Source organism: Peromyscus leucopus, chromosome 4 (assembly GCF_004664715.2).
Source record: "Peromyscus leucopus breed LL Stock chromosome 4, UCI_PerLeu_2.1, whole genome shotgun sequence".
In the NCBI taxonomy this organism is placed as follows: domain Eukaryota; kingdom Metazoa; phylum Chordata; class Mammalia; order Rodentia; family Cricetidae; genus Peromyscus; species Peromyscus leucopus.
Window position 1 is genome coordinate 34,414,729 of NC_051066.1, and position 22,983 is coordinate 34,437,711.

At 41.4% G+C, this 22,983-nt stretch overlaps 1 protein-coding gene across 4 annotated transcripts in view; it reads left to right on the top strand.

Annotated features, from left to right (window-relative positions):
• Gpd2 (glycerol-3-phosphate dehydrogenase 2) overlaps nt 1–22,983 on the top strand; it is a 145,748-nt gene that overhangs the window by 61,309 nt on the left and 61,456 nt on the right. For all 4 annotated transcript variants that reach the window (XM_028874053.2, XM_028873990.2, XM_037204792.1 and 1 more), the window contains exons 4-6: nt 13,895–14,019; nt 15,352–15,449; nt 16,456–16,619. In XM_028874053.2, coding sequence (XP_028729886.1) covers nt 13,895–14,019; nt 15,352–15,449; nt 16,456–16,619 — 387 coding nt within the window. The remainder of the gene's footprint in view (nt 1–13,894; nt 14,020–15,351; nt 15,450–16,455; nt 16,620–22,983) is intronic.

The window sequence follows — 22,983 nt, forward strand, 5'->3', positions numbered from 1 at the left end:
ATGTTCATTTGGGTATGTTTTTTTGTGTGTATGTTTGTATGTACATTTGTGTATGGTTTTTGTGTGTGTTGTATGTTTGTATGTACATTTGTGTATGGTTTTTGTGTGTTGTATGTTTGTATGTACATTTGTGTATGGTTTTTGTGTGTTGTATGTTTATTTGTGTATGGTTTTTGTGTGTTGTATGTTTGTATGTACATTTGTGTATGGTTTTTGTGTGTTGTATGTTTATTTGTGTATGGTTTTTGTGTGTTGTATGTTTGTATGTACATTTGTGTATGGTTTTTGTGTGTTGTATGTTTATTTGTGTATGGTTTTTGTGTGTGTGTTGTATGTTTGTATGTACATTTGTGTATTTTTTTTGTGAGTGTTCATGTCTACAGAGGATAGATGTTGATGATGGATATCTTTCTCAGTCACTTTCCACATACTTGTTGGTGAGACCTGAGCTGACTTGGTCACCCAGCCTGGCCTCAAACATTAGATGCTCCTGACTTAGCCACCCAAATGCTTGGATTTCAGGCATGTGACAGCATGTCTGGCTATTTTTGTGTGTGTGTGTGCTGGAGACTAAACCTGGCGCCTCAGGCCTTCTAAGTACATAACTACTACACTGCACCTCCAGCCTCATTTTTTTCTTTCTTATTTAAAACAGTGCTGTTACGAGTTAAGTGCTGAACGAGCTCTGAGCATACAGAAACTAGTAAGATATGAACTAATACATTTTTTCCCTTTGAGCAGTGAAGAGGGCATTTGGTAGTGATCAGGGAATTGTGGGTAGTGATAGTGATGATGGTGATGCTGCTGCTGGTGATGACAATGACTGAGAGGATGATGATTAGAGTTTCCATGAGAATCTTACAGTTAATAACATCTGAGATCTAAGAAAAGGATATACATTTAATACTTGGTGACATATTGATCACCACCTTAGAATACTTGCCTGACTGTCTTTTCTAAGTTTATCGTTTACAGAAGGGATGGGCATAGTGTTTATAATTAAAACATATAAGGAGGTGCTGAAGGCAGTCTGTGTTTATCCTCTTACTGTGGTTTCTGATTATATCAGTGGCCCTCTGAAGTGTGAAATAACCACGGGCCTTTGGTTAATGAATTGCGCATTGTTGCTGTTCATTCATGGAATTTGCTCTTTTATTATATTTGATGCTTCACTTAACAACAAATTTTGCTTTCTCTGTGTTTGATATATTTTTACCAAATTATTCCTGATTGTATCCATTAATCTTTAGTCACATTTGACAAAAATAAATTACTGTGATCTTTTAAAGTTACCAGTAATAATTAGATTTTTTTCAGGGCATCAAAGTTTTGGGGGAACCACTAGATGTGAAAGGGCTTGTATAGAAGTGTTTACACAAGCTTTTAGATAAAATCCTATGCCTAGATATAATTTCGGTAATGGATAAACAAAGGCTGTAAGGAGAAGTTGTAGGGTCTTTATAATGCTTATTTATTTACATCCTCACCATCTGCACTTTCTCAGGAGTCAATTTTCATTTGTTTCATTTGGGAATATTATTTCATGAACAGAACATGCACAGTTTGGCTCACGTTCTCCTGCAGGTCTGTGATCGAAAGTAGCGGCTTCACTGTTCCCTCCATCTGTAGCCAGTTTCTGGGCTGAAGTACGATCCCCCAGACCCCGAGGTGGGGGCTTTGCTCCCAAAGAAACAGAAAGGAGACTGATTATTGCAGTCTCTCCCTCAGGGCTGTCGAAGGCGTTCACTTCTTTGTTTCTTTTGATGGGACTTACCTGTGTGTGTATGTGGGACCGCCCAGGACTGTAGCTTGAGTTTTCCTGCCTTGCCCACAGTCAGGACAAATCTTTGTCACCCACCAGTCCCACAGCAGCTCAGACCCAACCAAGTAAACACAGAGACTTATATTGCTTCAAACTGTATGGCCGTGGCAGGCTTCTTGCTAACTGTTCTTGTAGCTTAAATTAATCCATTTCCACAAATCTATACCTTGCCTCGTGGCTTACCGACATCTTTTCATGCTGCTTGTCAGGGTGGCAGCTGGCAATGAGTCCTTCTGCCTTCCTGTTCTTTTATTTCTCCTCGCTGTTAGTCCCACCCATACTTCAAGTCCTGCCTAGCCACGGCCAATCAGGTTTTATTTATTTATTTATTATTGACCAATCAGAGCAACTTGACATACAGACCTTCCCACAGCACAGCCAAGTGCAGACCATCTCAGACACCTGCACTCAGGCCCGTGGTCCTCATCATCCTCTATGCGGACCTGCTGGGTAAAGCCACGAGGAACCCAAGAACGGGCTCCCACAGGACATACAGAACATCCCACAGCACAGGACATCTTTGGTTTAAAATCTAACTTACTTACAAAACTTAACTCTATGCTTTTGTTCAAATTGTAGAAAAGGACTCTATGGCCAGCGAAGTGTTTATGTAGTTGTCTTGTTTGAAAATGTATATTAGAGCGCCAGGGGTGGGGAGGGTGTGACTGGTGACAGCAGCGTCAGGACTTCAAGGTTCTGAGACAGGTTTTTAAAAACCTAAATACCAGGCGCTGGGGAGCTGGGGAGATGGCTCAGCAGTTAATAACACTCACTGCTTTTTCAGAGGACCCGAGTTTGGTTCCCAGTACCCAAATGGATGGTAGCTCCAAAGCATCTGATGCCCTCTGTCCATGTTCATGGGCTTCTTCTGCACACATGTGATGCATATGAACTCACAAAGGCATACACATAAAATATTAAATCTTTAAAGAAACCCTAAAAACAAAAAAACAGTGCACAGGTGCTTTTGGTTTAGAAGTGGTGTATGGCTGGCAACTCTTGAATCTCACCCTGCTTTTTTCAAGTCTGGGCAGTGTAGCCCAGTAGGGACACAGATTATGCATATTGGATGAATTGGGTTCACATTTTGGTCTCATTGCTTATCTTATTTATCTCTGACTTTCAGTAAGTGTCTTAATTTTACACAGAACGTCCAGATTTTCAGGAATAATTGGAGGGTAATAGTAACATCCTTTTCTATAAGCGAAGGTTTATGCATTGTAGAAAAAAAATGGCAAAAGAAGGAGAGCCTTGAAGATAGCTCGTTCTAGGGCCTCTAGGCCTATGTGCTTGAGTACCATGTCACCCTGTTCCTGAGGGTGGGATGCACAGTTAGCTTTTTGTCAGCTGGACATAACTGGAGTCACCTGGGAAAAGAGATCCTTAACTGAGGATTTGGCTCCATCAGACTGGTCTGGGCAGGTCTGTGGAGGGCAGGTAGGCCTAGGCCAGTAATTCTCAACATGTGGATCATGACCCCTTTGGGGGTCGCATATCAGATATCATCCTGCATATCAGATTTTCAGATTATGACTCCTAACAGTAGCAAAATTACAGTTGTGAGGTAGCAATGAAATAATTCTACATCTGGGGGTCATCACAACATGAGGCACCGTATTAAAGGGTCGCAGCATGAGGAAGGCTGAGCACCACTGGCCGAGGTTGTGTAAGAAAGGCAGCTGAGGAAACCAGTCATCAGTGTCTCCTGTGCTTCTGCTCCAAGTTCCTGCCTTGACTTACTTTGAGGACGGACTGTAAGCTATAAAATGAAATAAGCTCTGTGCTCCTGTAAGTTGGTTTTGGTCAGTTTTCTGTTACAGCAATAAAGATTAAACTAGGCCAGTGAGGGAAGCTGCATTTCAAGGGGCGAAACTGAAGAAAGCAAGTTCATTGCTTGCTAGACACTGGAAAGGGTGTAATGTTGCCAGTCTCTGGTCATTATTTTGGAAATTTAACTTTTTGTTGGTTTTTTTTTTTTTTTTTTGGTTTGTTTGTTTGAGACAGGGTCTCTCTACATAGCCCTGTCTGTCATGGAACTCACTATGTAGACCAGACTGTTCTGGAATGCACAGAGATTTGCCTGCTTCTGTCTCCCGAGTGCTGGGATTAAAGGCTTGTGACCCTATGTCTGACCTTTAACACAATTTTATTGTAGTGACTTCCTTTGTCAAGAGTCAGGTAGGAGATACTTGAAAAATGGTGCCAAATCTCCTTGGTAAGCAAACCTGTGACATCTCCTAGATTACTAGAATATTGCTATAGATGGCCGAGGGCCTATCAACTGTTAAAATGTTTTAAAACTACTGTAAAGTTCTGTGGCAGAGGGATGGGAAGAAGAGCGGGGGCAAAAGTGAGGTTTAGAAGTGGATGTGAGGGTGAGCACAGTGCTGCGGAGCGTTTGCCGAGTACGTGGAAGGTTCTGGGTTTGAGTCTTCACTGCTGCAAACACAACAAAACAACAAGACTTCTCATCTGTAGCAAAAAACAATAAAGTAAAACCATAGAAAACTTGGAAAACACTTGTTATGCCAAACAGGGTTTGTTTGAAGTAGTTCATGTGTTTGTGTTAGGGATTCATGTAGCCCAGGTTGATTTCAAACCAGCTAGGGAGCAGAGAGTCATTTTGAACTGCTGATCCTCCTGCCCTCTACCTCCTGAGTTCTGGAATTACAGCTGTGCGCCACCATGTCCAGTTTAATTTTCAGATATTTTCAGTGTTTCGTTTTGTCTATCATTCATAAACAGTATTTAACTAGTCCTATGTATGTATGTATTTAATTATTCTTTAAAAATTTTATTTATTTTTTGTTTTATGTGTGTGGATATTTTCCTGTAGAGGTAGGTCAGAAGAGGGTGTTGGATCATCTGGAACTAACTGGAGTTACAGATAGATGATTGTTAGTTGCCGTGTGGGTGCTGGGAATTGAACTTGGGTCTTCTAGAGCAGCAATAAGTGCTCTTAACTGCTGAGCCATCGCTCTGGCCCCATTTAGCCTTTTCATTTTGCTTCTCTTTCCCCCTTCTGGCTATCATTTAGATTGATTTTGTTTCTTTGAATTGTTAATGGACTTAGTTCTTTGACAATTTAATACATGTATATAATGCATTATGATCATTGTCTCCTCTCATCCATCCACTCATCTCCACCATTATCAACTCTTCCTCCTCCTTACCCATTTCTCCTTACCCATTTATTCTTCTCCCAGACTGGTAACTTTTGGTTTTGTTTTGTGACCCATTTCAGTTAATCATGGCTGTGTGCTGTGGAATGTGGTGGGGCCACCATTGAACTAACTCTCTTTTTCCTGAATGATTCTTCTTTTCCCTAATCTATCAGGAAATACTAGGTTTTCTCGTCTCTTCTGTTTCTAGATTTAGTTGCTACTGCCTTTAAGATCCTCCGGAACTTTTCCTGTCACTGACTCTTCCACCTGGTGTTGATCTTGACCATCTGCTGAGACAGCCGAAGCCTTGGCTCTGGTGGTGTGCTGGGGCTCTGTTTATCTTCCTCCATCTGGCTGTGACCCAGCAGATAGGTCCCCAGTCCTAGATGGTGGTCAGGAGCAGCTTGGTAACTTCCTGTACAAAGTGTAGAACCTTCTTCAGTCTCAGTTCTCAGGGGCTCATCTGAGTTCCCTGTTTCCACACAGTGAATGGTGATATGCTGTATCCTTTAGGAACATTTTCCCAGATTCTGAGCCCACCAAGACAGAGGCGTTTGACCGAAACACTCTACTCTGCTTCATTGCTGCTCCCTGGAGTATTTATCTTAATTTTGAATCAAACATGCCTTTTTAAATAGTTTTGTTTGAATAAAGAAAGCAGGAGTTGTTCAAAGATGGGTGTGCAGCAGCCGTGTTAACTAAATTTTTGTTATTTGTAAACTAACGTATGCATGTGTATATGTATTCACCTCTCTGTATGTGTCTCTGTGTGTGCATGTGTGTGAATGCGTGGCCACAGAAAGAGTGCTGGGATTAAATTCACGTCATCACGTCCAGCTTTTTATGTGGGTTCTGGAGATCAAACTTGGGTCCTCAGGCTTCTATAGTTAGTACGTTCACGTCTTGACATACTTTATTTATGAAGCAGCATTTATGAAAGCAAGACATTGGGGAATGGCTTCATAAATTGGTATTTTAGCCAGTTATAGAAAATCAGATAGACCAGTAAGTAATTGCCAAGAAAATAGCCAAGATGTGTTATGAGCTGGAAAAGAATATAATGAAAGAATAACTTAATTGCATCTATCTGTCTGTCTGCCTATCATCCATCTATCTATCTATCTATCTATCTATCTATCTATCTATCTATCTATCTACCTACCTACCTACCTACCTATTAATCACAAATGAATACAGGCTATAGACTCAAGCATAGCAAGATTATGGTAACACAAAGAAAACATTTTAAATAATGAACCTCACTTTCCATTGACTATTGTATTATTTTTATCATTTTTTCTTACACTGACTGATACCCCTCCTCCCATTTAACACTGGTTGTTTTTATAACGATAAGGTGAAAAGAAGGAACTATAGTAGCACCTCTCTTATTTCTGGAAGCTATATTATTATGTTATAAACACAATTTTGTGACTTTACAATCAATTGTCTATTTAAATAACATAAAATATGTTAATGATATACTCAAAGTTAACAGTTATATATTAGTTATATATTTATCCATTTCCTAATATGAGCATAGCCAGATGAATTAGAATAACCAATATCTCATATTTTACACATCTGTACAAAGCTAACATTCACTGTCGAAAAATGCTAGGCCGAGCACTGGATCCTGACCTTGGCTTGCCAGGGTTGCTGCCAGCTTCTCAGAGGCATCATCCTAGAGGAAAGGGTTCTTCGTATGAGCATCCGGCCTCTTGGGTAGCCTTTTAGCAATGACAGTGGTTCTAAGAAATCCAAACAAGTGGTTGAAGAGATGGCTCAGTGGTTAAGAACACTAGCTGTTCTTCCAAAGGTCCTGAGTTCAATTCCCAGCAACCACAAGGTGGCTCACAACTATCTGTAATGAGATCTGGTGCCCTCTTCTGGCATGCAGGCAGAACACTGCATACATAATAAATAAATCTTAAAAAACAATAACAACAAAACCAAACAAGTGCCCAAAGTTTTCTCAAGAGCGTCTCACCTCTTTCCATGCGGCGTCCAGATTTGGTGCCTGTGCTTATAGCCCTAAGACACGAAGGCTCTGTGACTTGTGTTCTTGTCTTGGTGCCTCTGATTATCTCAGCGATGCCTCCTGCTTTCCATTCAGCAAACCCAAGCAGTCATGTTTCTGAAACTTTATCCTAATGAAATAATTACAGATAAGGGGAGTTTAAAGGAAAATACAATTGTGCAGTACAGTTTGAAAGAGTAAAAAAAGAAAATAAGCCAGATGTTCAAAATCAAGAAGCTGAATAAATAAGTCATAGTAAACGATTAATGTAATACTTTAAAATGCTTTAAAAATGAAATTATATACAATATTTATTTGATGTACAAAATGTTTACAATAAACAGTGTTAAATGAAAAAACTTTAAATATGATCCCATTTTTGCAAAACTGTACATATGTGATTATATACATGCACAGAAAATGTGACTGTCTAAACACCCAAATGTCAACTGTGGTTATCTCCGAGTGGTGTAATTACAGGAGAGTTTTATTTTGCTCTCTGTGCATCTCTGCATTTATTATATTGAGCATGTTTTCATGCATAATAAGATAATCAGTAAAAGGTATTAAAATATACTTCTGTTCTATTCCATGTTGTGAGAGTTAAATGTCGGATCATTTCTCCCTTTAGGTTATAATTATTTCCCTGCATTCATCCAACTGTCTTGATCCATGAGTTGGTTTAGTTGGAAGTAGCTAGACAGTGTCACTTAGGAGAGCCAGAAGAGAGGTGCTTGTCCCTCACCCCACCTGGAAGGGTGGTCTCAGTGTGCTAATGCGTGGGGTGAAGATGAGTGGAAGTAGAGTTTCCTACAACTCGTCTTTCTGCCCGAGATTGCACTCAGTGTGTTATTACTCCATCACTGCTGTGAAATTCCTGTAGGAACCCCTAAAATTAATAAGACGCTCAGATAAACTGATGGTAGCATTTGGCATTATTTTGATTCTTCCCAACAGTGGTAGGGTTTATTGCTTTCCATTAATAAATACATAAATAAATAACTTAGCGAAAGGTAAGAAAGGAGGGAGGGAACAAAAGTCTTTCTCATAACGTCTTGAACTAGGTGGCTGGAGAGAAGGCTCAGTGGTTAAGAGCACTGGCTGTTCTTCAAGAGGACCTGAGCTTGATTCCTAGCACCCCACACATAACAGCTACCAACCATCTGTAACTCTACTTCCTGGGAATCTGATCATGTCTTCTGACCTCCATGGGATCAGACACACATGTGTTGCATATACATGCATGCAAGCAAAGCACTCATACACATGAAATAAATCTGAAAATAAAAATCTTTCACTTAATTACAGGCCTGGGGTGTGGAGATCTGTCTGTCTTCTCTGAAGAACAGCCTCCACAGCCTCCCTCAGTGCTCATTGGAAGCATTGCTTTTGATCTCTTCAAACCTGTCTTGCCTAAGAACGCAAGGCCCAAGGATTGAGTGCCACATCAAAAAACCATTCAGTTATTCTAGGAGGATAAAAGGGGCCCTCTCTTACTTCCTTACCTTATCCTTAAATTAGGATGCAAAGCTCCTCATTTAAAACCAGCGGTCTTTGAGGAGGGAAGCATTAGACTAAGAAAACAAACCAAAAAATAAACAATCAGGGTCCAGGGATGCAAACTTGCAATCCCAGCCCTGGGGAGGCTGGTGCAGGAAGTGTTTCCAGGCAGCTATGCAGTGGGCTGCACAGTGAGAGATGGGAGCCTGAGCTGCATAGTGAGGTCTTATACCCCCAAACCAATGCCTCCCCCCACCCCCCAAACATCTAAAGCCTCACTCACAATTTTAGTTAAGTCATCAAAAAATGTAATCGTAGAATCAGTTGGGATGTCTGGTCATGCTTTAACTCTGTGGTACTTTCTCCCTTTATTCTCATCCAGCAAAATGGAGAGATTTGGAACACTTGACACACTCGTAGTTGACGATGTCAAGGTTCTTGTTTTCAAGCTGTCTGTCTGTCTGTCTCTCTCTCATACTTTAAGCAACTTTTAGGTTACATGGTGATTTAATATACTAATTTGGCAGTCATTTTGGAGACTACATTTGTTGTTTGCTTTGAGAAAAGTAATCTCATTTCTCTTCAGAAATTCTGGTGCATGGCTTGGTGATTTGACAGAAGATATTAAGACAGCAACAATAGAGGAGGGCCTGGTGTGACTGAGAGGCTTGTTTTAAATTTTGCTGTTACTCACTATGGTTTCTTGCATAAATACACATGAATAGCTTCTACGATACCCACTGCAGGAAAGAGCAAGCACAAGGAGCTGGACATTAAGTATCCTGGAATACCTGCTCAAACAGCTCACAGAGTCAATGTGGGAAAGAAAAGTCTATCCTGACAGCAGGGTCCCTGAGACGCACACTCTTGCTAGAGGTGCCTCCTGAGTGAGGTAGGATTCCTGATTGCCTTGGCTACACTGTGAGTCTCAGGTCTGCTCTTGGCAACTCTCCAGCCCCATCCCTACCCCCTCACCCAAAGAAATCTTTCTAGAACCTTAATCAATCAGATGTCTCAGCTTAAACACTTCAGCGGTTCCCTTTCAGGAAACATAATAGGACTTTTCCAAACAATCTCTGAGAACTTGTGAAGAAAAAAAAAAAATTAAAATTTGCCTTAAAAAATTCCAAGCAAGCTCTGGTTCCTGGAAATGGACCCCCAGAACTGAATAGAGTATAGTGCGTGCAGGCCCTGATGCATACTACTTTAATGAAGCATGGTAACTAAAACTGGCCTTGGACCTGCAGAGGTCTTCTCCTTTTGAGGATATCCAGTAATTGCTGTTGTGGCCAGCAGTGGCCTTCAGGACAGGATTGAAATGCCCCAGTGTGTTGTCGCCTCCTCTCACGAGATTCTCCCATGCCCTGTCTCCAGCCCCCAGTGACAAGTTGCAGTGACAAGGCTAGGCACTTTCAAACGTTTGCCAGTTGCTCTCCCGCCCTCCATCCTTCTCATCTTCCCCTCTCCTCTTCCGTGGTTTCACTCTACATCTCAGGCCAGCATGGAACTCCTAATTCTCCAGCCTTAAGGTCCTGGGACTGGAATTACAGGTGATAGTAGTAGGTTCAGCTTGCATATTTTTTTAAAAGATTTATTTATTTATTATGTATTCAGTGTTCTGCTTGAATGTATCCCTGCAGGCCAAAAGTGGGCACCAGATCTCATTACAGATGGTTGTGGGCTACCATGTGGTTGCTGGGAATTGAACTCAGAACCTCTGGAAGAGCAGCCAGTGCTCTTAACCACTGAGCCGTCTCTCCAGCCCTCAGCTTGCATCTTTAAGCTGGCCTCTGCCTACACTTGCCCGTCTTAAGCAAGGCTCTGTGAACTCAGACTTTGCTGAAGGCTCCTTCCCCAGAAGTGATTAAAAACTAAGTTGGGGTGCCAGAGAGATGATGGCTCAGCAGTTAAATGTTTACTGCTCGGGTTTGGTTACTGGCACCCACATGGTAGCTCAAAACCATGCATAACTCCAGGGGATCAGATATCTCTTCTGACCTCTTGTGGTACTGCACACAGGTGGTGCCTATACATACACTTAGGAACACACACACACACACACACACACACACACACACACACACACACACACTAAAATATGAAGAGAAAACGAACCTTAAATGGACATCACTATTCCTCATATAGGAATTTTTGTTACTAGTAAATCCCTTCACAGATTTTAGTGACTTAAACAGAAATACCTGTATCATGTCTTTTGGGAAGGTCAGGACTCATAGTGAACCTCTGATGAGTCTGTGACTCGGAGTGTCCATTGGCAGTGTTTCTTTGTGAAATAACTCATGGGCTGCGAGCAGGGTCCAGTTCCCCCAGCTGTTGGACTGAGGCCTGGACTCCTCATGACCTGTCCTCTGGGGCCTCTTGGTTCTTTACATGTACTGCATGACAACTTGCTTTACTAGAGCAAGGGCTTGCAATGTGTGGTGGGGTGAGGAGGAGGGGGTGGACTTATTGAGTATTGGAAGTGGTATTCCTTCCAGGATGCTACGTTCTTCTGCTCAGCAGAGGGGCACTGCATACAGGCCGCACTCAAGTGAGGACTGTCTGGCAGGTCTGAGACCACGGCCTGGAGGGCATTTTAGGCTGCTCGAGTAGGAAGCAGAGGTTGGATATCTTCATCTTGTCCTCTCAGGCTCATTTTCCTGGTACAGACATCTTGATGTAATAACGGTGATGCTAGGGTTTAAAGAGAGGCCTATTTTAAATAATGTGGCTCCTAAATACCATCTGAAAGTCAACTCCCTCGTCTGATCTTCAACTGGAGAGAAAAATGGACTAATTTAGAATACCAAAAGAACTCTGTCGGACTTACTAAGTGAAGGTGGTAGAGAATGTGCAGAAGAGGCTGGCGAATGGGATTTTTGAGGAGATGCAGTTCTGGGTTCATGCCCTGAATTCAGGTTCTAAGCTGCAGTAAGATGAGAGTGTCCTCCGCTCTGAAGGAGGCCCTAGTGAGCCTCTGTGGTTCTTCGTTTATTTGCCTGGGTAGAGCCACTTGACAACTGGTCGTGCCCCACTCATATCCGGTGTCTGTCTGTGGACTCTCAATCCTTTTTAAAATATGCGCTATCTCGCTATTCCTCTCCGACTGTAGCACACCCAGAATAAATTGAGTAATGTTTTAATAATTCAGAGTATTGCAGCACTTTTTCTGATATATATGCCTAAAACCAGTGATGTGAGTCCATAGTACTTATTATTTCTGTTGTTTTTACTAGGTAGGACATTGATCTTGAATGTATTTTTTTTCTTTCTTTTTTTTTTATCCTGTTTATTTTTTTATTTTATTTTACAATACTATTCAGTTCTACATAACAGCCACAGATTCCCTTGTTCTCCCACTTCCTGCCCCCCTCCCCTTCCCCCAGCCCACTCCCCATTCTCACCACCTCCAGATCAAGGCCACCCCCGAGGACTGAGATCGCAAAAAATAACAGGGATGAACAATTAGAGGTTGAATGTATTTTTTACTCCTTTTTGGTTTTTTGAAACAGGATTTCTTTGTGTAGCCGTGGCGGTCTTGGAACTAGCTCTGTAGAATAGGCTGCCTGCCTCTGCCTCCCGAGTGCTGGGATTAAAGGGATGTGCCACCACAGCTCAGCTAAAGACCCCTACTTTTCAATCTTCGCTGTTTCCAAATATTTTGTCCTTTTTAGTCAAGGGAATTGTTCTGGTCTTATGATGGCATTTCTGTTCAAATTTTTAAACTGTTAAAAGTTATAAAAGCAACCCTTTGATACTAAATGGCTCAGAACTGGATACATGCTCTTTCTCCTGTCCTAGTATTGGGGGTCCAATTGCTTCTGCTTGTAATTGTAATTGTAAATCCAATCATTGTATTGGTTTCCATGGCGTTCGTTACCCATTGCCTAAGGGAGTAACCAGCCCTCAGGCATTCCCAATGGTGCCCATGGATGCATACCACAGGTCTTGTGAATTTTAAGAACTCACCTAGTATATGATAATAATTTGTAGCATTGCTTGTCATCTGTAGTTTTGAAAAGGCAGGGGTGTCTCTGCAAGAAAAGAAATCAGAAGTAGGTTTCCCTCTCTAAAAGATCTGTAGTACTCTTCAGATGAAGGGAATGGAATGACTTCTAGAATGTACCTATCTTAGTTCAGCCTCATCCTAGCAAGAACATTATCTTTTAAAAAGTGTGTGTGTGTGTGTGTGTGTGTGTGTGTGTGTGTGTGTGTGTGTGTGTGTGTATCTAGGCACGTGAGTGCAGGTTCCTGCAGAGGCCAGAAGAGGACGTTATATTTCAAGGAGCTGAAGTTACAGACAGTTGTGAGCCACCTGATTTGGGTTCTGGAATTTAGGTCTTCTGCAAAAGTAGCAAGGGCTTCTAACTGCTGAGCCATCCTTCCAGCCCCAAGAGCCTTTCCTTTTTCCATGGATACTCTACACTGGTTCATTTGTCCTAGTTTGTATTTCTTTTTAATCCTGAAATAGTATATCATAAGCAAATGTTTTAAATTACAGTGTAAACTCAAGTAGAAGTTCTTTGGTTTCTAAATCTTGGTGTTCATGTGTGCGGAGTCAGGGGACAGTCTTGTTTGAGGTAGGGTCTCTCTTGTTGCTTACCACTGCATACACCAGGCTATCTGGCTTGTGAGTTTCTAGGGATTCTTCTATCGCTCTGTAAGCGTGCTAGGATTACAGATAAGTACCACCTTTTCATTCGTATTTTTGTGTGTTCTGGTGAATGAACTCAGGTACTCATGTGCTTGCATACTTGTGTGGCGAGCCCTTGACCCAGGGAGCCACTTCCCCAGCCCGTATTCTCTTGTTCTACCATGTGGAAATTCCCACCTGCTCGTGCCCCCTATTCCACATCCACTATATCACTGCCTCCTCATCATACCCACTCTATTACTAGGTCAGGCACATTAGCAAGTAGGAGCCAGCACACAGAGGAGTGCTGGGTTCGTTTTGTTGGTGACTGCATTACAGTAGCACAGAGTACAGGGATGGAGCAGTTTGCGCTCAATAGGGAGGGACAGGAATGCATGCTGAGCGCTGTGTGACAACCCCTATTGAATGCCATGTGGGAAAAGATGGTGCCAGACTCCCCTTTGATCCCCTAAATACACCAGAGAGTCTCGCTGCCATGAAATTGTACTGTAATGTTTTCTAGGTGTGATTCATTCACAGTTTAATATGCTTCTAGTTCTGGCTTGACTTTTCCCTCAGGAAGAGCCTAAAATCTCTTCATTATAATATAGACAGTGTACTGCACTTTGAATACAAATTTATCCATGTTCAGACTAATTTTTCCAGTGATTGTCTCTACCCTGGAGAAGTGCCTTTAATGAATTACATACAAATTGTGTAATTTAAGAAGTTAATTTGGTTTTCTGGTTACACAGGACTAAAAACAGCCCTTATAGAGAGAGATGACTTTGCATCGGGGACCAGCAGCAGAAGCACTAAATTGATCCATGGTGGCGTGCGATATCTCCAGAAGGCTATCATGAACTTGGATGTTGAGCAGGTAATTGTGTATGCCGGTTGTTAAACAAAAATTGCCACTATGCTTTTTCTACCCAATTAAATCAGGCGTTTTTCTTTCTTGCTTTCTTTTCTTTTCTTTTTTTTTTTTTTATGGCTTTAAACATTTCTTCCTGTTCAAAATACCTGTTTAGTGTATGCTGCTCGAGTATCTTTTAGGAGAGGTGTGCCAGTTCATGCTGTAGAGTATTCTGTTTACGGGTAATCAGGGGCTTTTTCTGTACAAGCATGTCAAAGTAGCAGACTTACAGAATCGCTTTTAGATGTGTTGTCTTTTAACAGTTGTGATTGGGTTTTTGCCAATGGCCACCAAACTGCTCCTTGGGAGCAGTTTCAGGGGCGCTGTGCTGTAATGCAGACGGAGTGCCAAATTGATCTCTTAACTGCATCTGCAATCATGCACTCATGTCGCCACTGACATATTCTTCAGGGGGAAAAAATGTTCTGAGTCACGCTTTCCGTGTGTCACACGTTATTGTGTCCAGTCTGCCGTCATTTGAAAACTGCCAAGGCACTGTGGAAAGTGACATTTCCCAGAGGGGTGAAAAAAAAATCAGCTTCCCTCCATATCTGCTTTTCATACAAGGAAAACAGAGCAGCGAGGACTTGCCATTGTCAAGTTTTGAGTCTGGCCCCTTTTCTTGCCTTGACAAGTCAGCTTTGAATCTGTCCCCTTTTCTTATGTCTCTCTTCAGTGTCTGTGATGGATGCTGAGAAAACAGCATGGGACTCATGATCGACTTATTTCAGATGTGTTCTGGCTTATTTTGTCAATATCTACCGCCTTATTGTCATGTGTAAAATTCGTATTATAATCATAATGCTAGCTCTTTAGGCAGGCACAATGAAGGCCACCGGAGTGAAGACAAAGACTTTACCATCTGTAAAATAGCTGTCCAGGGCTGCATATCATCTTTGCTGGGTTTAGGGAAGGAAGGCAAGAGAACTTTCCATGAATTGGAGCAATCTGTTATCTCTCACCTGGAGAAGATATTCTGGGGAACAGAGAAAGGGGACAATCCAGAGAAAGCAAGATAAATGGTTACAATAATCTTGTAACTCAAGTCAGGAAAATATCTTACACCTGGGAACTCTGACAGCATGTTTTTCTCCTATGCAAATACAGTTAAGGTTTCTAAAAAATCTTTGAGGTTGACAGCATGATGTATTATTAGAGATTTGATTAGGAGGGAGCTCTCCTCGCTCAGAGGTGGAAGGTTTCTGTATATCAATCAGTTGGCAGGGTGTCTATTTGCCATTTGAAAATATTATGATCTGTTACTGCCAAACTAATTTTCTCTGTTTTGATTTTCAGTATAGGATGGTGAAAGAAGCCCTTCACGAACGTGCCAACTTACTGGAAATCGCTCCCCATTTATCACACCCCTTGCCTATAATGCTCCCAATTTACAAGTAAGCCTTTGCTATCACCTGTAGGCTGTGTGCTTGTCTCGGGTAGCAGAACAACATGGGCTGTCATGGAAACAGTTCTTTCCTGTGTATTTCTTAATGTGGTTTTAATTGGTCCTGATCTTTAATCCATTCCAAATACTTTCTTGGGTGTATTGAAAAAGAAAGGATTTCTTAAATAGACTCTGTGGACATATGTCTAAGGGCCAGATTTTGAAGGCAAAGGAGGTTGAGTTCTCTGTTTATAATTAATAGAATCTTATTCCAGTTTTTCAGAGAAGGTAGGTGAACAGCTGTCTTTAAGGCATTCGAATGAGGTTATATGTGCAGCGTAATATGTAGACCCCCTTCTTCTCCCATATTACTCTGATACAAAATCTGAAGCTACTGTGTAGAAACTCAAAGCCCAGCTCACTATATTGGGTTATTTTTACTGTCGAAGTTTTCATAGATGAAATTCATCTGGGAGGTGTGATTATACACGCTCAAAACTCATTTCCCTAATGTTAGAACTGTGTGTGAAGTTGCCCAAAGTGGGAGACAGGCCCAGTAACACAAAAAGGTGGATTATGTAATTCTTTTAGCCACATGGGTGGTGTGGGGCTTGAAACAGATTTGGTCATTTAGGCCGTATTTAGTTACAGATTGCTGAGGGCTTCTTCAACCTGGGTGTTGTTTATATTTATCAAGGCCTCCAACCCTACGTTGGTTGAATCTGTCTCTAGACCTGTGAGGCCCAGGCACAAGGATTTATTTTGAATGCATTCTGAAGAATTCTAAGATGCAGCAGGGACCAGCCATGGAGGGGATCATAAACTCTCATTGGCTCTCTTCTGTATGGCGGCTGAGCTAGTGTGAGAAGCAGCTACGCAGGTTCTTTTTTTCCAGCCCACTACTTCTAGGCATGACTTTGCTTTTCCTGAATGGTTTTCCTTGTAATTTAAGGTGACATTCTATAATGTTATACTGTGTTTCTAAAAAAAGCCCTCTCTCCCTGCTTATGCTGTAGGTGGTGGCAGTTACCTTATTACTGGGTGGGAATCAAGATGTATGATCTGGTTGCAGGAAGTAATTGCCTGAAGAGCAGTTACGTCCTCAGCAAATCCAGAGCCCTCGAGCATTTCCCGATGCTCCAGAAGGACAAGCTGGTAGGAGCCATTGTCTACTATGATGGTATGTGATACGTCTTTTCTTTGTACGAGATATTTTTCTGTCCAGTTATGACCCCTGCGAGTGCCCTGACCCTTACAGTACACCGTAGTGATGAAATAGGTTTGCATTCTTACTTCTAATGTTAATCTTATGCAGCAAACAAATGTACCCACACACCATTTTTTTTTAGTACTGGCTGAAAAACTACCCATGGTGCTTTGCTTCTAAAAGTCTTTGTTTTGTTTAGTTAATTAAAATAATTTAATTATTTAAAATAATTCCAGGCTGGCCTGGAACTCACTGTATAGACTAGTCTGGCTTTCCATTTGAGGCAGTTTTCCTGCCTCAGCCTCTCTGGTGCTGGGATTATAGATGTGAGTCACGGCACCTGGCTGTTTGTGTTCCGTTCTGTTTCCCCTCTCACTTCTACCTGTGCCGCATGCTTGGCTTGGTCCATTTCTCATAGCCGTGAATTTCCCCTGCCCTCATGCCACTCAATTTGTTATATGTTTGGCAGTGAATACTTGCCTTATGAATATATTATGATGTTGAAAGCAGCCGAGGATCTGTTAGATTTTCTTGATGAAACCTCTATTTTCAAGGGGTTATAAACCTAGAGAAAAATGCCCCTTGGGCTGAAATTGACATGTTTTTTGTTTTGCATAGGACACGTCATTCTTGACCGTATAATTTATGTGTTGAGGGTAGATGAACAGTGCATCTGTAAACCCAAACTTTCGTGTTTTATTACTTATTTGCTTGCTGGTAGATTTTTTTTTCCCTTTTACTTTTACCTAATGTCCATTTGCTCTGTGTTCAATGTGAATTCTGTTGTGTATATAATTTGCATATAATTATATGTACATAATTTGCACATATATAATTTGCACATTTTTGTTCAAGGAAAGTGAACAATATATTTCCAAATAGGCCACAGTCAACAGCAACAATACAAAACAGTACAATCAAAACCATTTATGATCTTCACCAGTCATGTTAAAGCGTGTGCATAGGACTAGAAAATACTGTAAGAATATTCCCTTATAAGAAACTAGCTGGACACAGGTGAAGGTACTTGTGGAAAAGGCTTAACAATTTTATGACACAAAGACATTTAGGCTTTGAATCTCAATATTCCTCTCCTATTACGTGGTCTTTATATTTGGTGTTACGTACATGAATTCTTAGCACAAAGGATTTTTTTTGTGTTGTTTTAGAATATTTGATGCAATATTTTATATTATATTAAGTGATACTGTCTCTGTCTTTAAGGCCATCTTTCCTTTTCTTCTCCCTCCCCCGCTTTTACTTTGTTCCAATGTTACCTTTCTGAATCAATTCAGCTGCCTGACAGGCTTTTATATATAAATGCAGAATGTGTATGTGCAGAGGGGGCAATAGGGACCAAACTTAAGAAAGTGTCCTAGGAGCAACAATATTAGAAAAATGTTAAGGGTCTTAGACAAACATTAAAAGCTGGAAAATTAGCAATTTGTAGGGCTTTTTCAGCATCTGAGACACCACAGGGGGGTGGGCACTTAACTACTTTGGTGCCCTTGATGGAGCCTACATGTTAAAGGACAACCTTCACTGTGAATCTGCTTTCTCTGCAACAGACCCTTAATGTTAATCTATTGTAGTTTATTGGGTGATTACTGTAAAGAGGCTTCTGGTCCAGGAGGAGTAGGCATTCCGTAAATAGCATCCTGTCTATACTCACGTGGAAATGCTTGTGGCCTTGCCCTTCTCTTACTTCTTCCTCCCACCCAAATCCTTTCAAATTTCTACTGTTTTCAATAACATGGGATGTGTTAGGTGCTAAGTCTTCTGTGTTAGGCTGTGCATGCTGGAATTACCCATTGAAGAACATCGGTCTCTTAACTGGGCTCATGACTGTTTTAGTTTGAATTATAGATTCTTACTGTGGCGAATCCAGGGAAAATCTGTGTTTTGTAAAGCAGAAGAAACATCCTACTAGAATTAAGAGGAAAAGTCCCCCTAATTTACAATGAATTGACTCTATACTTGGTTAGAGGGTACAGAAATAGAAATTGAGTAAAATTTATTGAAAACTTTTTTTTTTTTTGGTTTTTTGAGACTGGGTTTCTCTGTAGACCAGGCTGGCCTCGAACTCACAGAGACCCACCTGCCTGGCGTGCACCACCACTGCCCAGCTTAAAATAATTTCATATTGATGTTTTGAAATTGTACGATCTTCCATCTTGAATGGAAAAATAATTACTCTGGCCATTTGAAATCAAATATTTGTCTCTTTACTTTGTTCTCAAATTCTTCAGGCTGCAACATGTAATATTTAAGGTGAGGCAAGAGCAAAGCTATGGACAAGTAGAAGTGTTTGTTTGCTTTCCCTGGGTACCCACAGATCTTGACAATTCCTCTTTTATCCAGTATGGTGTGCTGCGCAGACTGTGCCCCTGTAAAATAAGGAGGAAGGAAATGCCAAGACAAAGGAGTTCAAGGCATTTTCAGAAGCAGGAAAGAAAGCCCTAATCCTTGACTCAAGACCTTTCGAAGAGAAAACCAATCTTTTTGAACCATGACAACCTCGTGTGTATACTGTACAAAAGGTTCATTACTGAGATGAAATAATCTCTCATTCATAAGTAACCATTATGTGGACTTCTGCACATGGCTCATTGGCTAAGAGCACTTGCTTCACAAGCATTAAAGCCTGAGCTCTCTAGCACTCAAGTCAATAGCTAGGCATGGCCTTCTGTACCTGTGATCTTAGGCAGTAGGAGTGGGCATGCGCAGAAACAGGATGGATAGTGCTTGCCTCACCAGCCAGCCTAGCCTCCCCCCAGCCTCCACCACCTTCCAGAAAAGAAGAAGAACAATAACAAATAAAAACTTATCAGGCTCCAGGCTCAGTGAGAGACCCTGTTTCAAGGGAATAAGGTGAAGGCAGCTGAGAAAGATACTGATGTCTTCTCTGGCCTCTTTGCACAGACATGTGTGCCACACACACATGCAAAGGGAAAAGCAAAAAACTATTCCATTACAAGACTGTAAGACAACCCAGTGTATTTCAAAATGAATTCAGGCTTAAAGGAACTTTAAAAACAGTACTTACATTCATATACAGTTACCTATTTTAAAGTAAGTAGAAACAGTTTTTGTAATTTCTACCTACAGAGAATTTTGATCCTAATGAAAAGATTATGCAAATTCATAAGATGAAGTTTTGAGTCATGTCAGAGCTGTATTAACTACAAACTCTCATGAGTAAATACATCATGGAGCTACATCAGCCACAGTGACGATGATGCCTTGGTGAAACATAGTGGCCTAGACCAGTCATCATTGTCATGAAGTTGGCCTAGGGGTTGACACAACCTTTAAGGTCTGTTCAGCACTGAACTGTTAGAGCTTTCCCTCTCTTGCATGCATGCATTCATTCATTCATTCATTCATTCATTCATTCATCTATCTATTATTATTATTAAGAAATTTTCTATTCATTTTACATACCAATCACAGATCCCCCTCTCCTTTGTCCTCCCACTCCCCAGCCTTCTCCCACAGCCCACCTTCCATTCCCACTTCCTCCAAGGCAAGGCCTTCTATGGGGAGTCTGCAGAGCCTGGTACATTCAGTTGAGGCAGGTCCAAGCCCCTCCCCCTGCACCAAGGGTCCCACCATAAGCACGGGGCTCCCAAAAGCCCACTCATCTACCAGGGATGGATCCCTATCCCACTGCCAGGGGGCCCCCTAAGCAGTTCAAGCTAAACAGCTGTCTCGCCTATGCAGAGGGCCTAGTCCATTGAACTGTTAGAGCTTTAAGGTGTCCATTTAGAAGCACAAACTGTACAAATATCAAAAGATTTTATTCTTGTTTTATTTATTGATTGATTGATTTTATTTTGAGACAGAGCCCCGTGGAAACAGAGTCCAGTGGGTGGCAGCAGTGGTGGTGTGGCCTGCTCACAGATCTCTCACCAGCTGGCCAGCTGCTGGGGTCTGCACCAGAGCTGTAGGGTCAAGACAGTCTCACTCTGTAACTCTGGCTGGTCTGGAACTCACTCTGTAGACCAGGCTGACCTTGATCTCCTAGAGATCCACCTGCCTCTGCCTCATGAGTGCTGGGATTAAAGGTCTGCTCCACCGTACCTGGCTCAAAAGTTTTACTTAGGGCCACAGTTATTCCTAGATAAATTCTGATAGCTACTCCATATGATCAAAGCAAAATACATTTCCCTAAAAAAATTCCTATAAGTCATGGAATAAAATTTTCTTGCATTTTGCTTGATTGTTTATATTTTCAGAAACATGTTCTTACTATGTAGTCCAGGATGGCCTTGAAATTGTCTCCCTGCCTTCCCAGTGCTGGTTTTGCAGGTGTGTTCCACCAGACATTGTTCCCCACACTTTCTGATGTAATTGTATATTCATTTTTGTGTATGGCATAAGTATGACCACCATGGTATTTCACTGTTAACTGTTAAAAGACAAATTGATGCTTATGGAGGAATAACTGCTATCTTTTTAAATGCAGACAGAGTAAATGTCAAGTTTCTCAGTAAAATCCATATGAAATGAAAGGATACAAGTCACATACCAGATTTTCCCTTTAGTTACAATATCTTATATTCTTTATTGAAAATACGTAATTCATTCCCTAGCTTTCTCTCTGAACCATGGCTCCATGTCTCCTGTGAGCTCCTAGTCCTTGACTACTAGAGTCTTACTTGTTAGGTCCTGGCTACAAGGTGTGCACTAAGAGTTCCCAGGTAGAGAGAGTGGTGACCAAGCCATTCTCTAAGAAAGTGGGAAGGTGTCGAAAGCTTTTATGCTTAGATGCTTGGCAGTCTGTTAGATTATGTGGCGGCTGCTGGAGTGTAGCCTGGTTCCTAGGAACTTATTTCCTCTTCTGTCAACTTTAGTCCAGCTTTGTAGTTCCTGACAGTGGTGGCACATTCTGGTAATCCCAGAACATGGGAGATGAAGACAGCAGGATCAGGAGTTCAAGATCATACTCAGCTATATACTCAGTTCTAGGCCAGCCTGGGCTCGATAAGACCTTGCCTTCTCTGTGTGTGTTTGGAGACCACTTCTCACTATGTAGCTCTGGCTGGCTTAGAACTCACAGAGATCAGCCTGTCTTTGCCTCTGCAGGGCTGGGATTAAATGCATGTGCCACCACACCCAAGACCATGCTTTAAAAATAAAAATTCCAGTTCCCAGAGTGGATTCCTGGTGCACTCTAGATGGACTTTAGTCATCCAATCATCTGCACAGAAAAAGAGATATAATTAAAAATCATTAAATATTTAAAGCCATCAAATAACCCCATTAAAGCTCTGTAAAATGAAATGGGGGAACAAAGTCATAGCTTTAAATTTTTCCTTTCTGCCAGTCAAGACACTGACAGAGAAAGATGTCTCACTGTATACCTAACAATGCCTGTAAGTGTACCTTATGCACATATGAAAGTAGCAACCGGAAGAAACCGTATTGGCTTTCCCAGTGTAAATAAAAGTTGGTTACACTCATGTTTCAAAGGGGAAATTAAAGCCTATCGTTCACTAGAATATTCATTTTTATTCCATCTTAAAACTCACAGCGTACAAAGATGCATTCAGCTGGTGAGAGAGCAAAGCCAATTTAATCTCTGGCTCCCCTGAGGTAAATGTAGTTCACGGTCCTGCCCCCACCCCAACCTCAGCTATAATCCCTGGCTCCTGGAGGTAAAAATGCACTGAAGTGAGGAAAATTCTGCAGCAGGATATAATGATCCAAAATGACAGGGACAATAATGACAATGAATTTCATGTCTCCCAGTCATGAGCTGAAGATGCTTGACTAGGCTGACGTACACAATTAAATTGTTACAGGTACAGCAGGGGATTGCAGTTAGCTGAGCGCTTTGGGGAAATGATGCCTCTGGCAAAAGGCAGATTGTAGAATCCAGCCTCTTTGTTAGGAGCAGCCTATTACTCCTTTAGGCATGCACCCAGACTGTACACTTTAATAAAAGAAAGCCCAAGTCAAAGACCAGTCTTTTAAGGTATTTTATTTATCTACTTTTAAAGCTTAAAGGAAAATCAATTACTCAATACCTCACAGGTGATTTTTTTTTTTTTTTTTACTTATTTTATTTCATTGCATTCTTCCCCTCCCCCTCCCCGTCATTGACTGACTAAAACACAAATGAAATGAAAATGGTGTCAATGTATTATATCTATAAGCAATAGGTTGAGCTTTTTGCGTGTTACCTACTTAAACACAGAGACACCCTAACTCCTCCAGAGTCATAGAAATAGGTTGACCAGATAACCGAACATTGTAGACTTATGAACAATGCCCACTGCCTGTTTTCAAGTTTTTGGACTGCCTTTGCTGTTTAACAGGGTTCTTTTTTTTT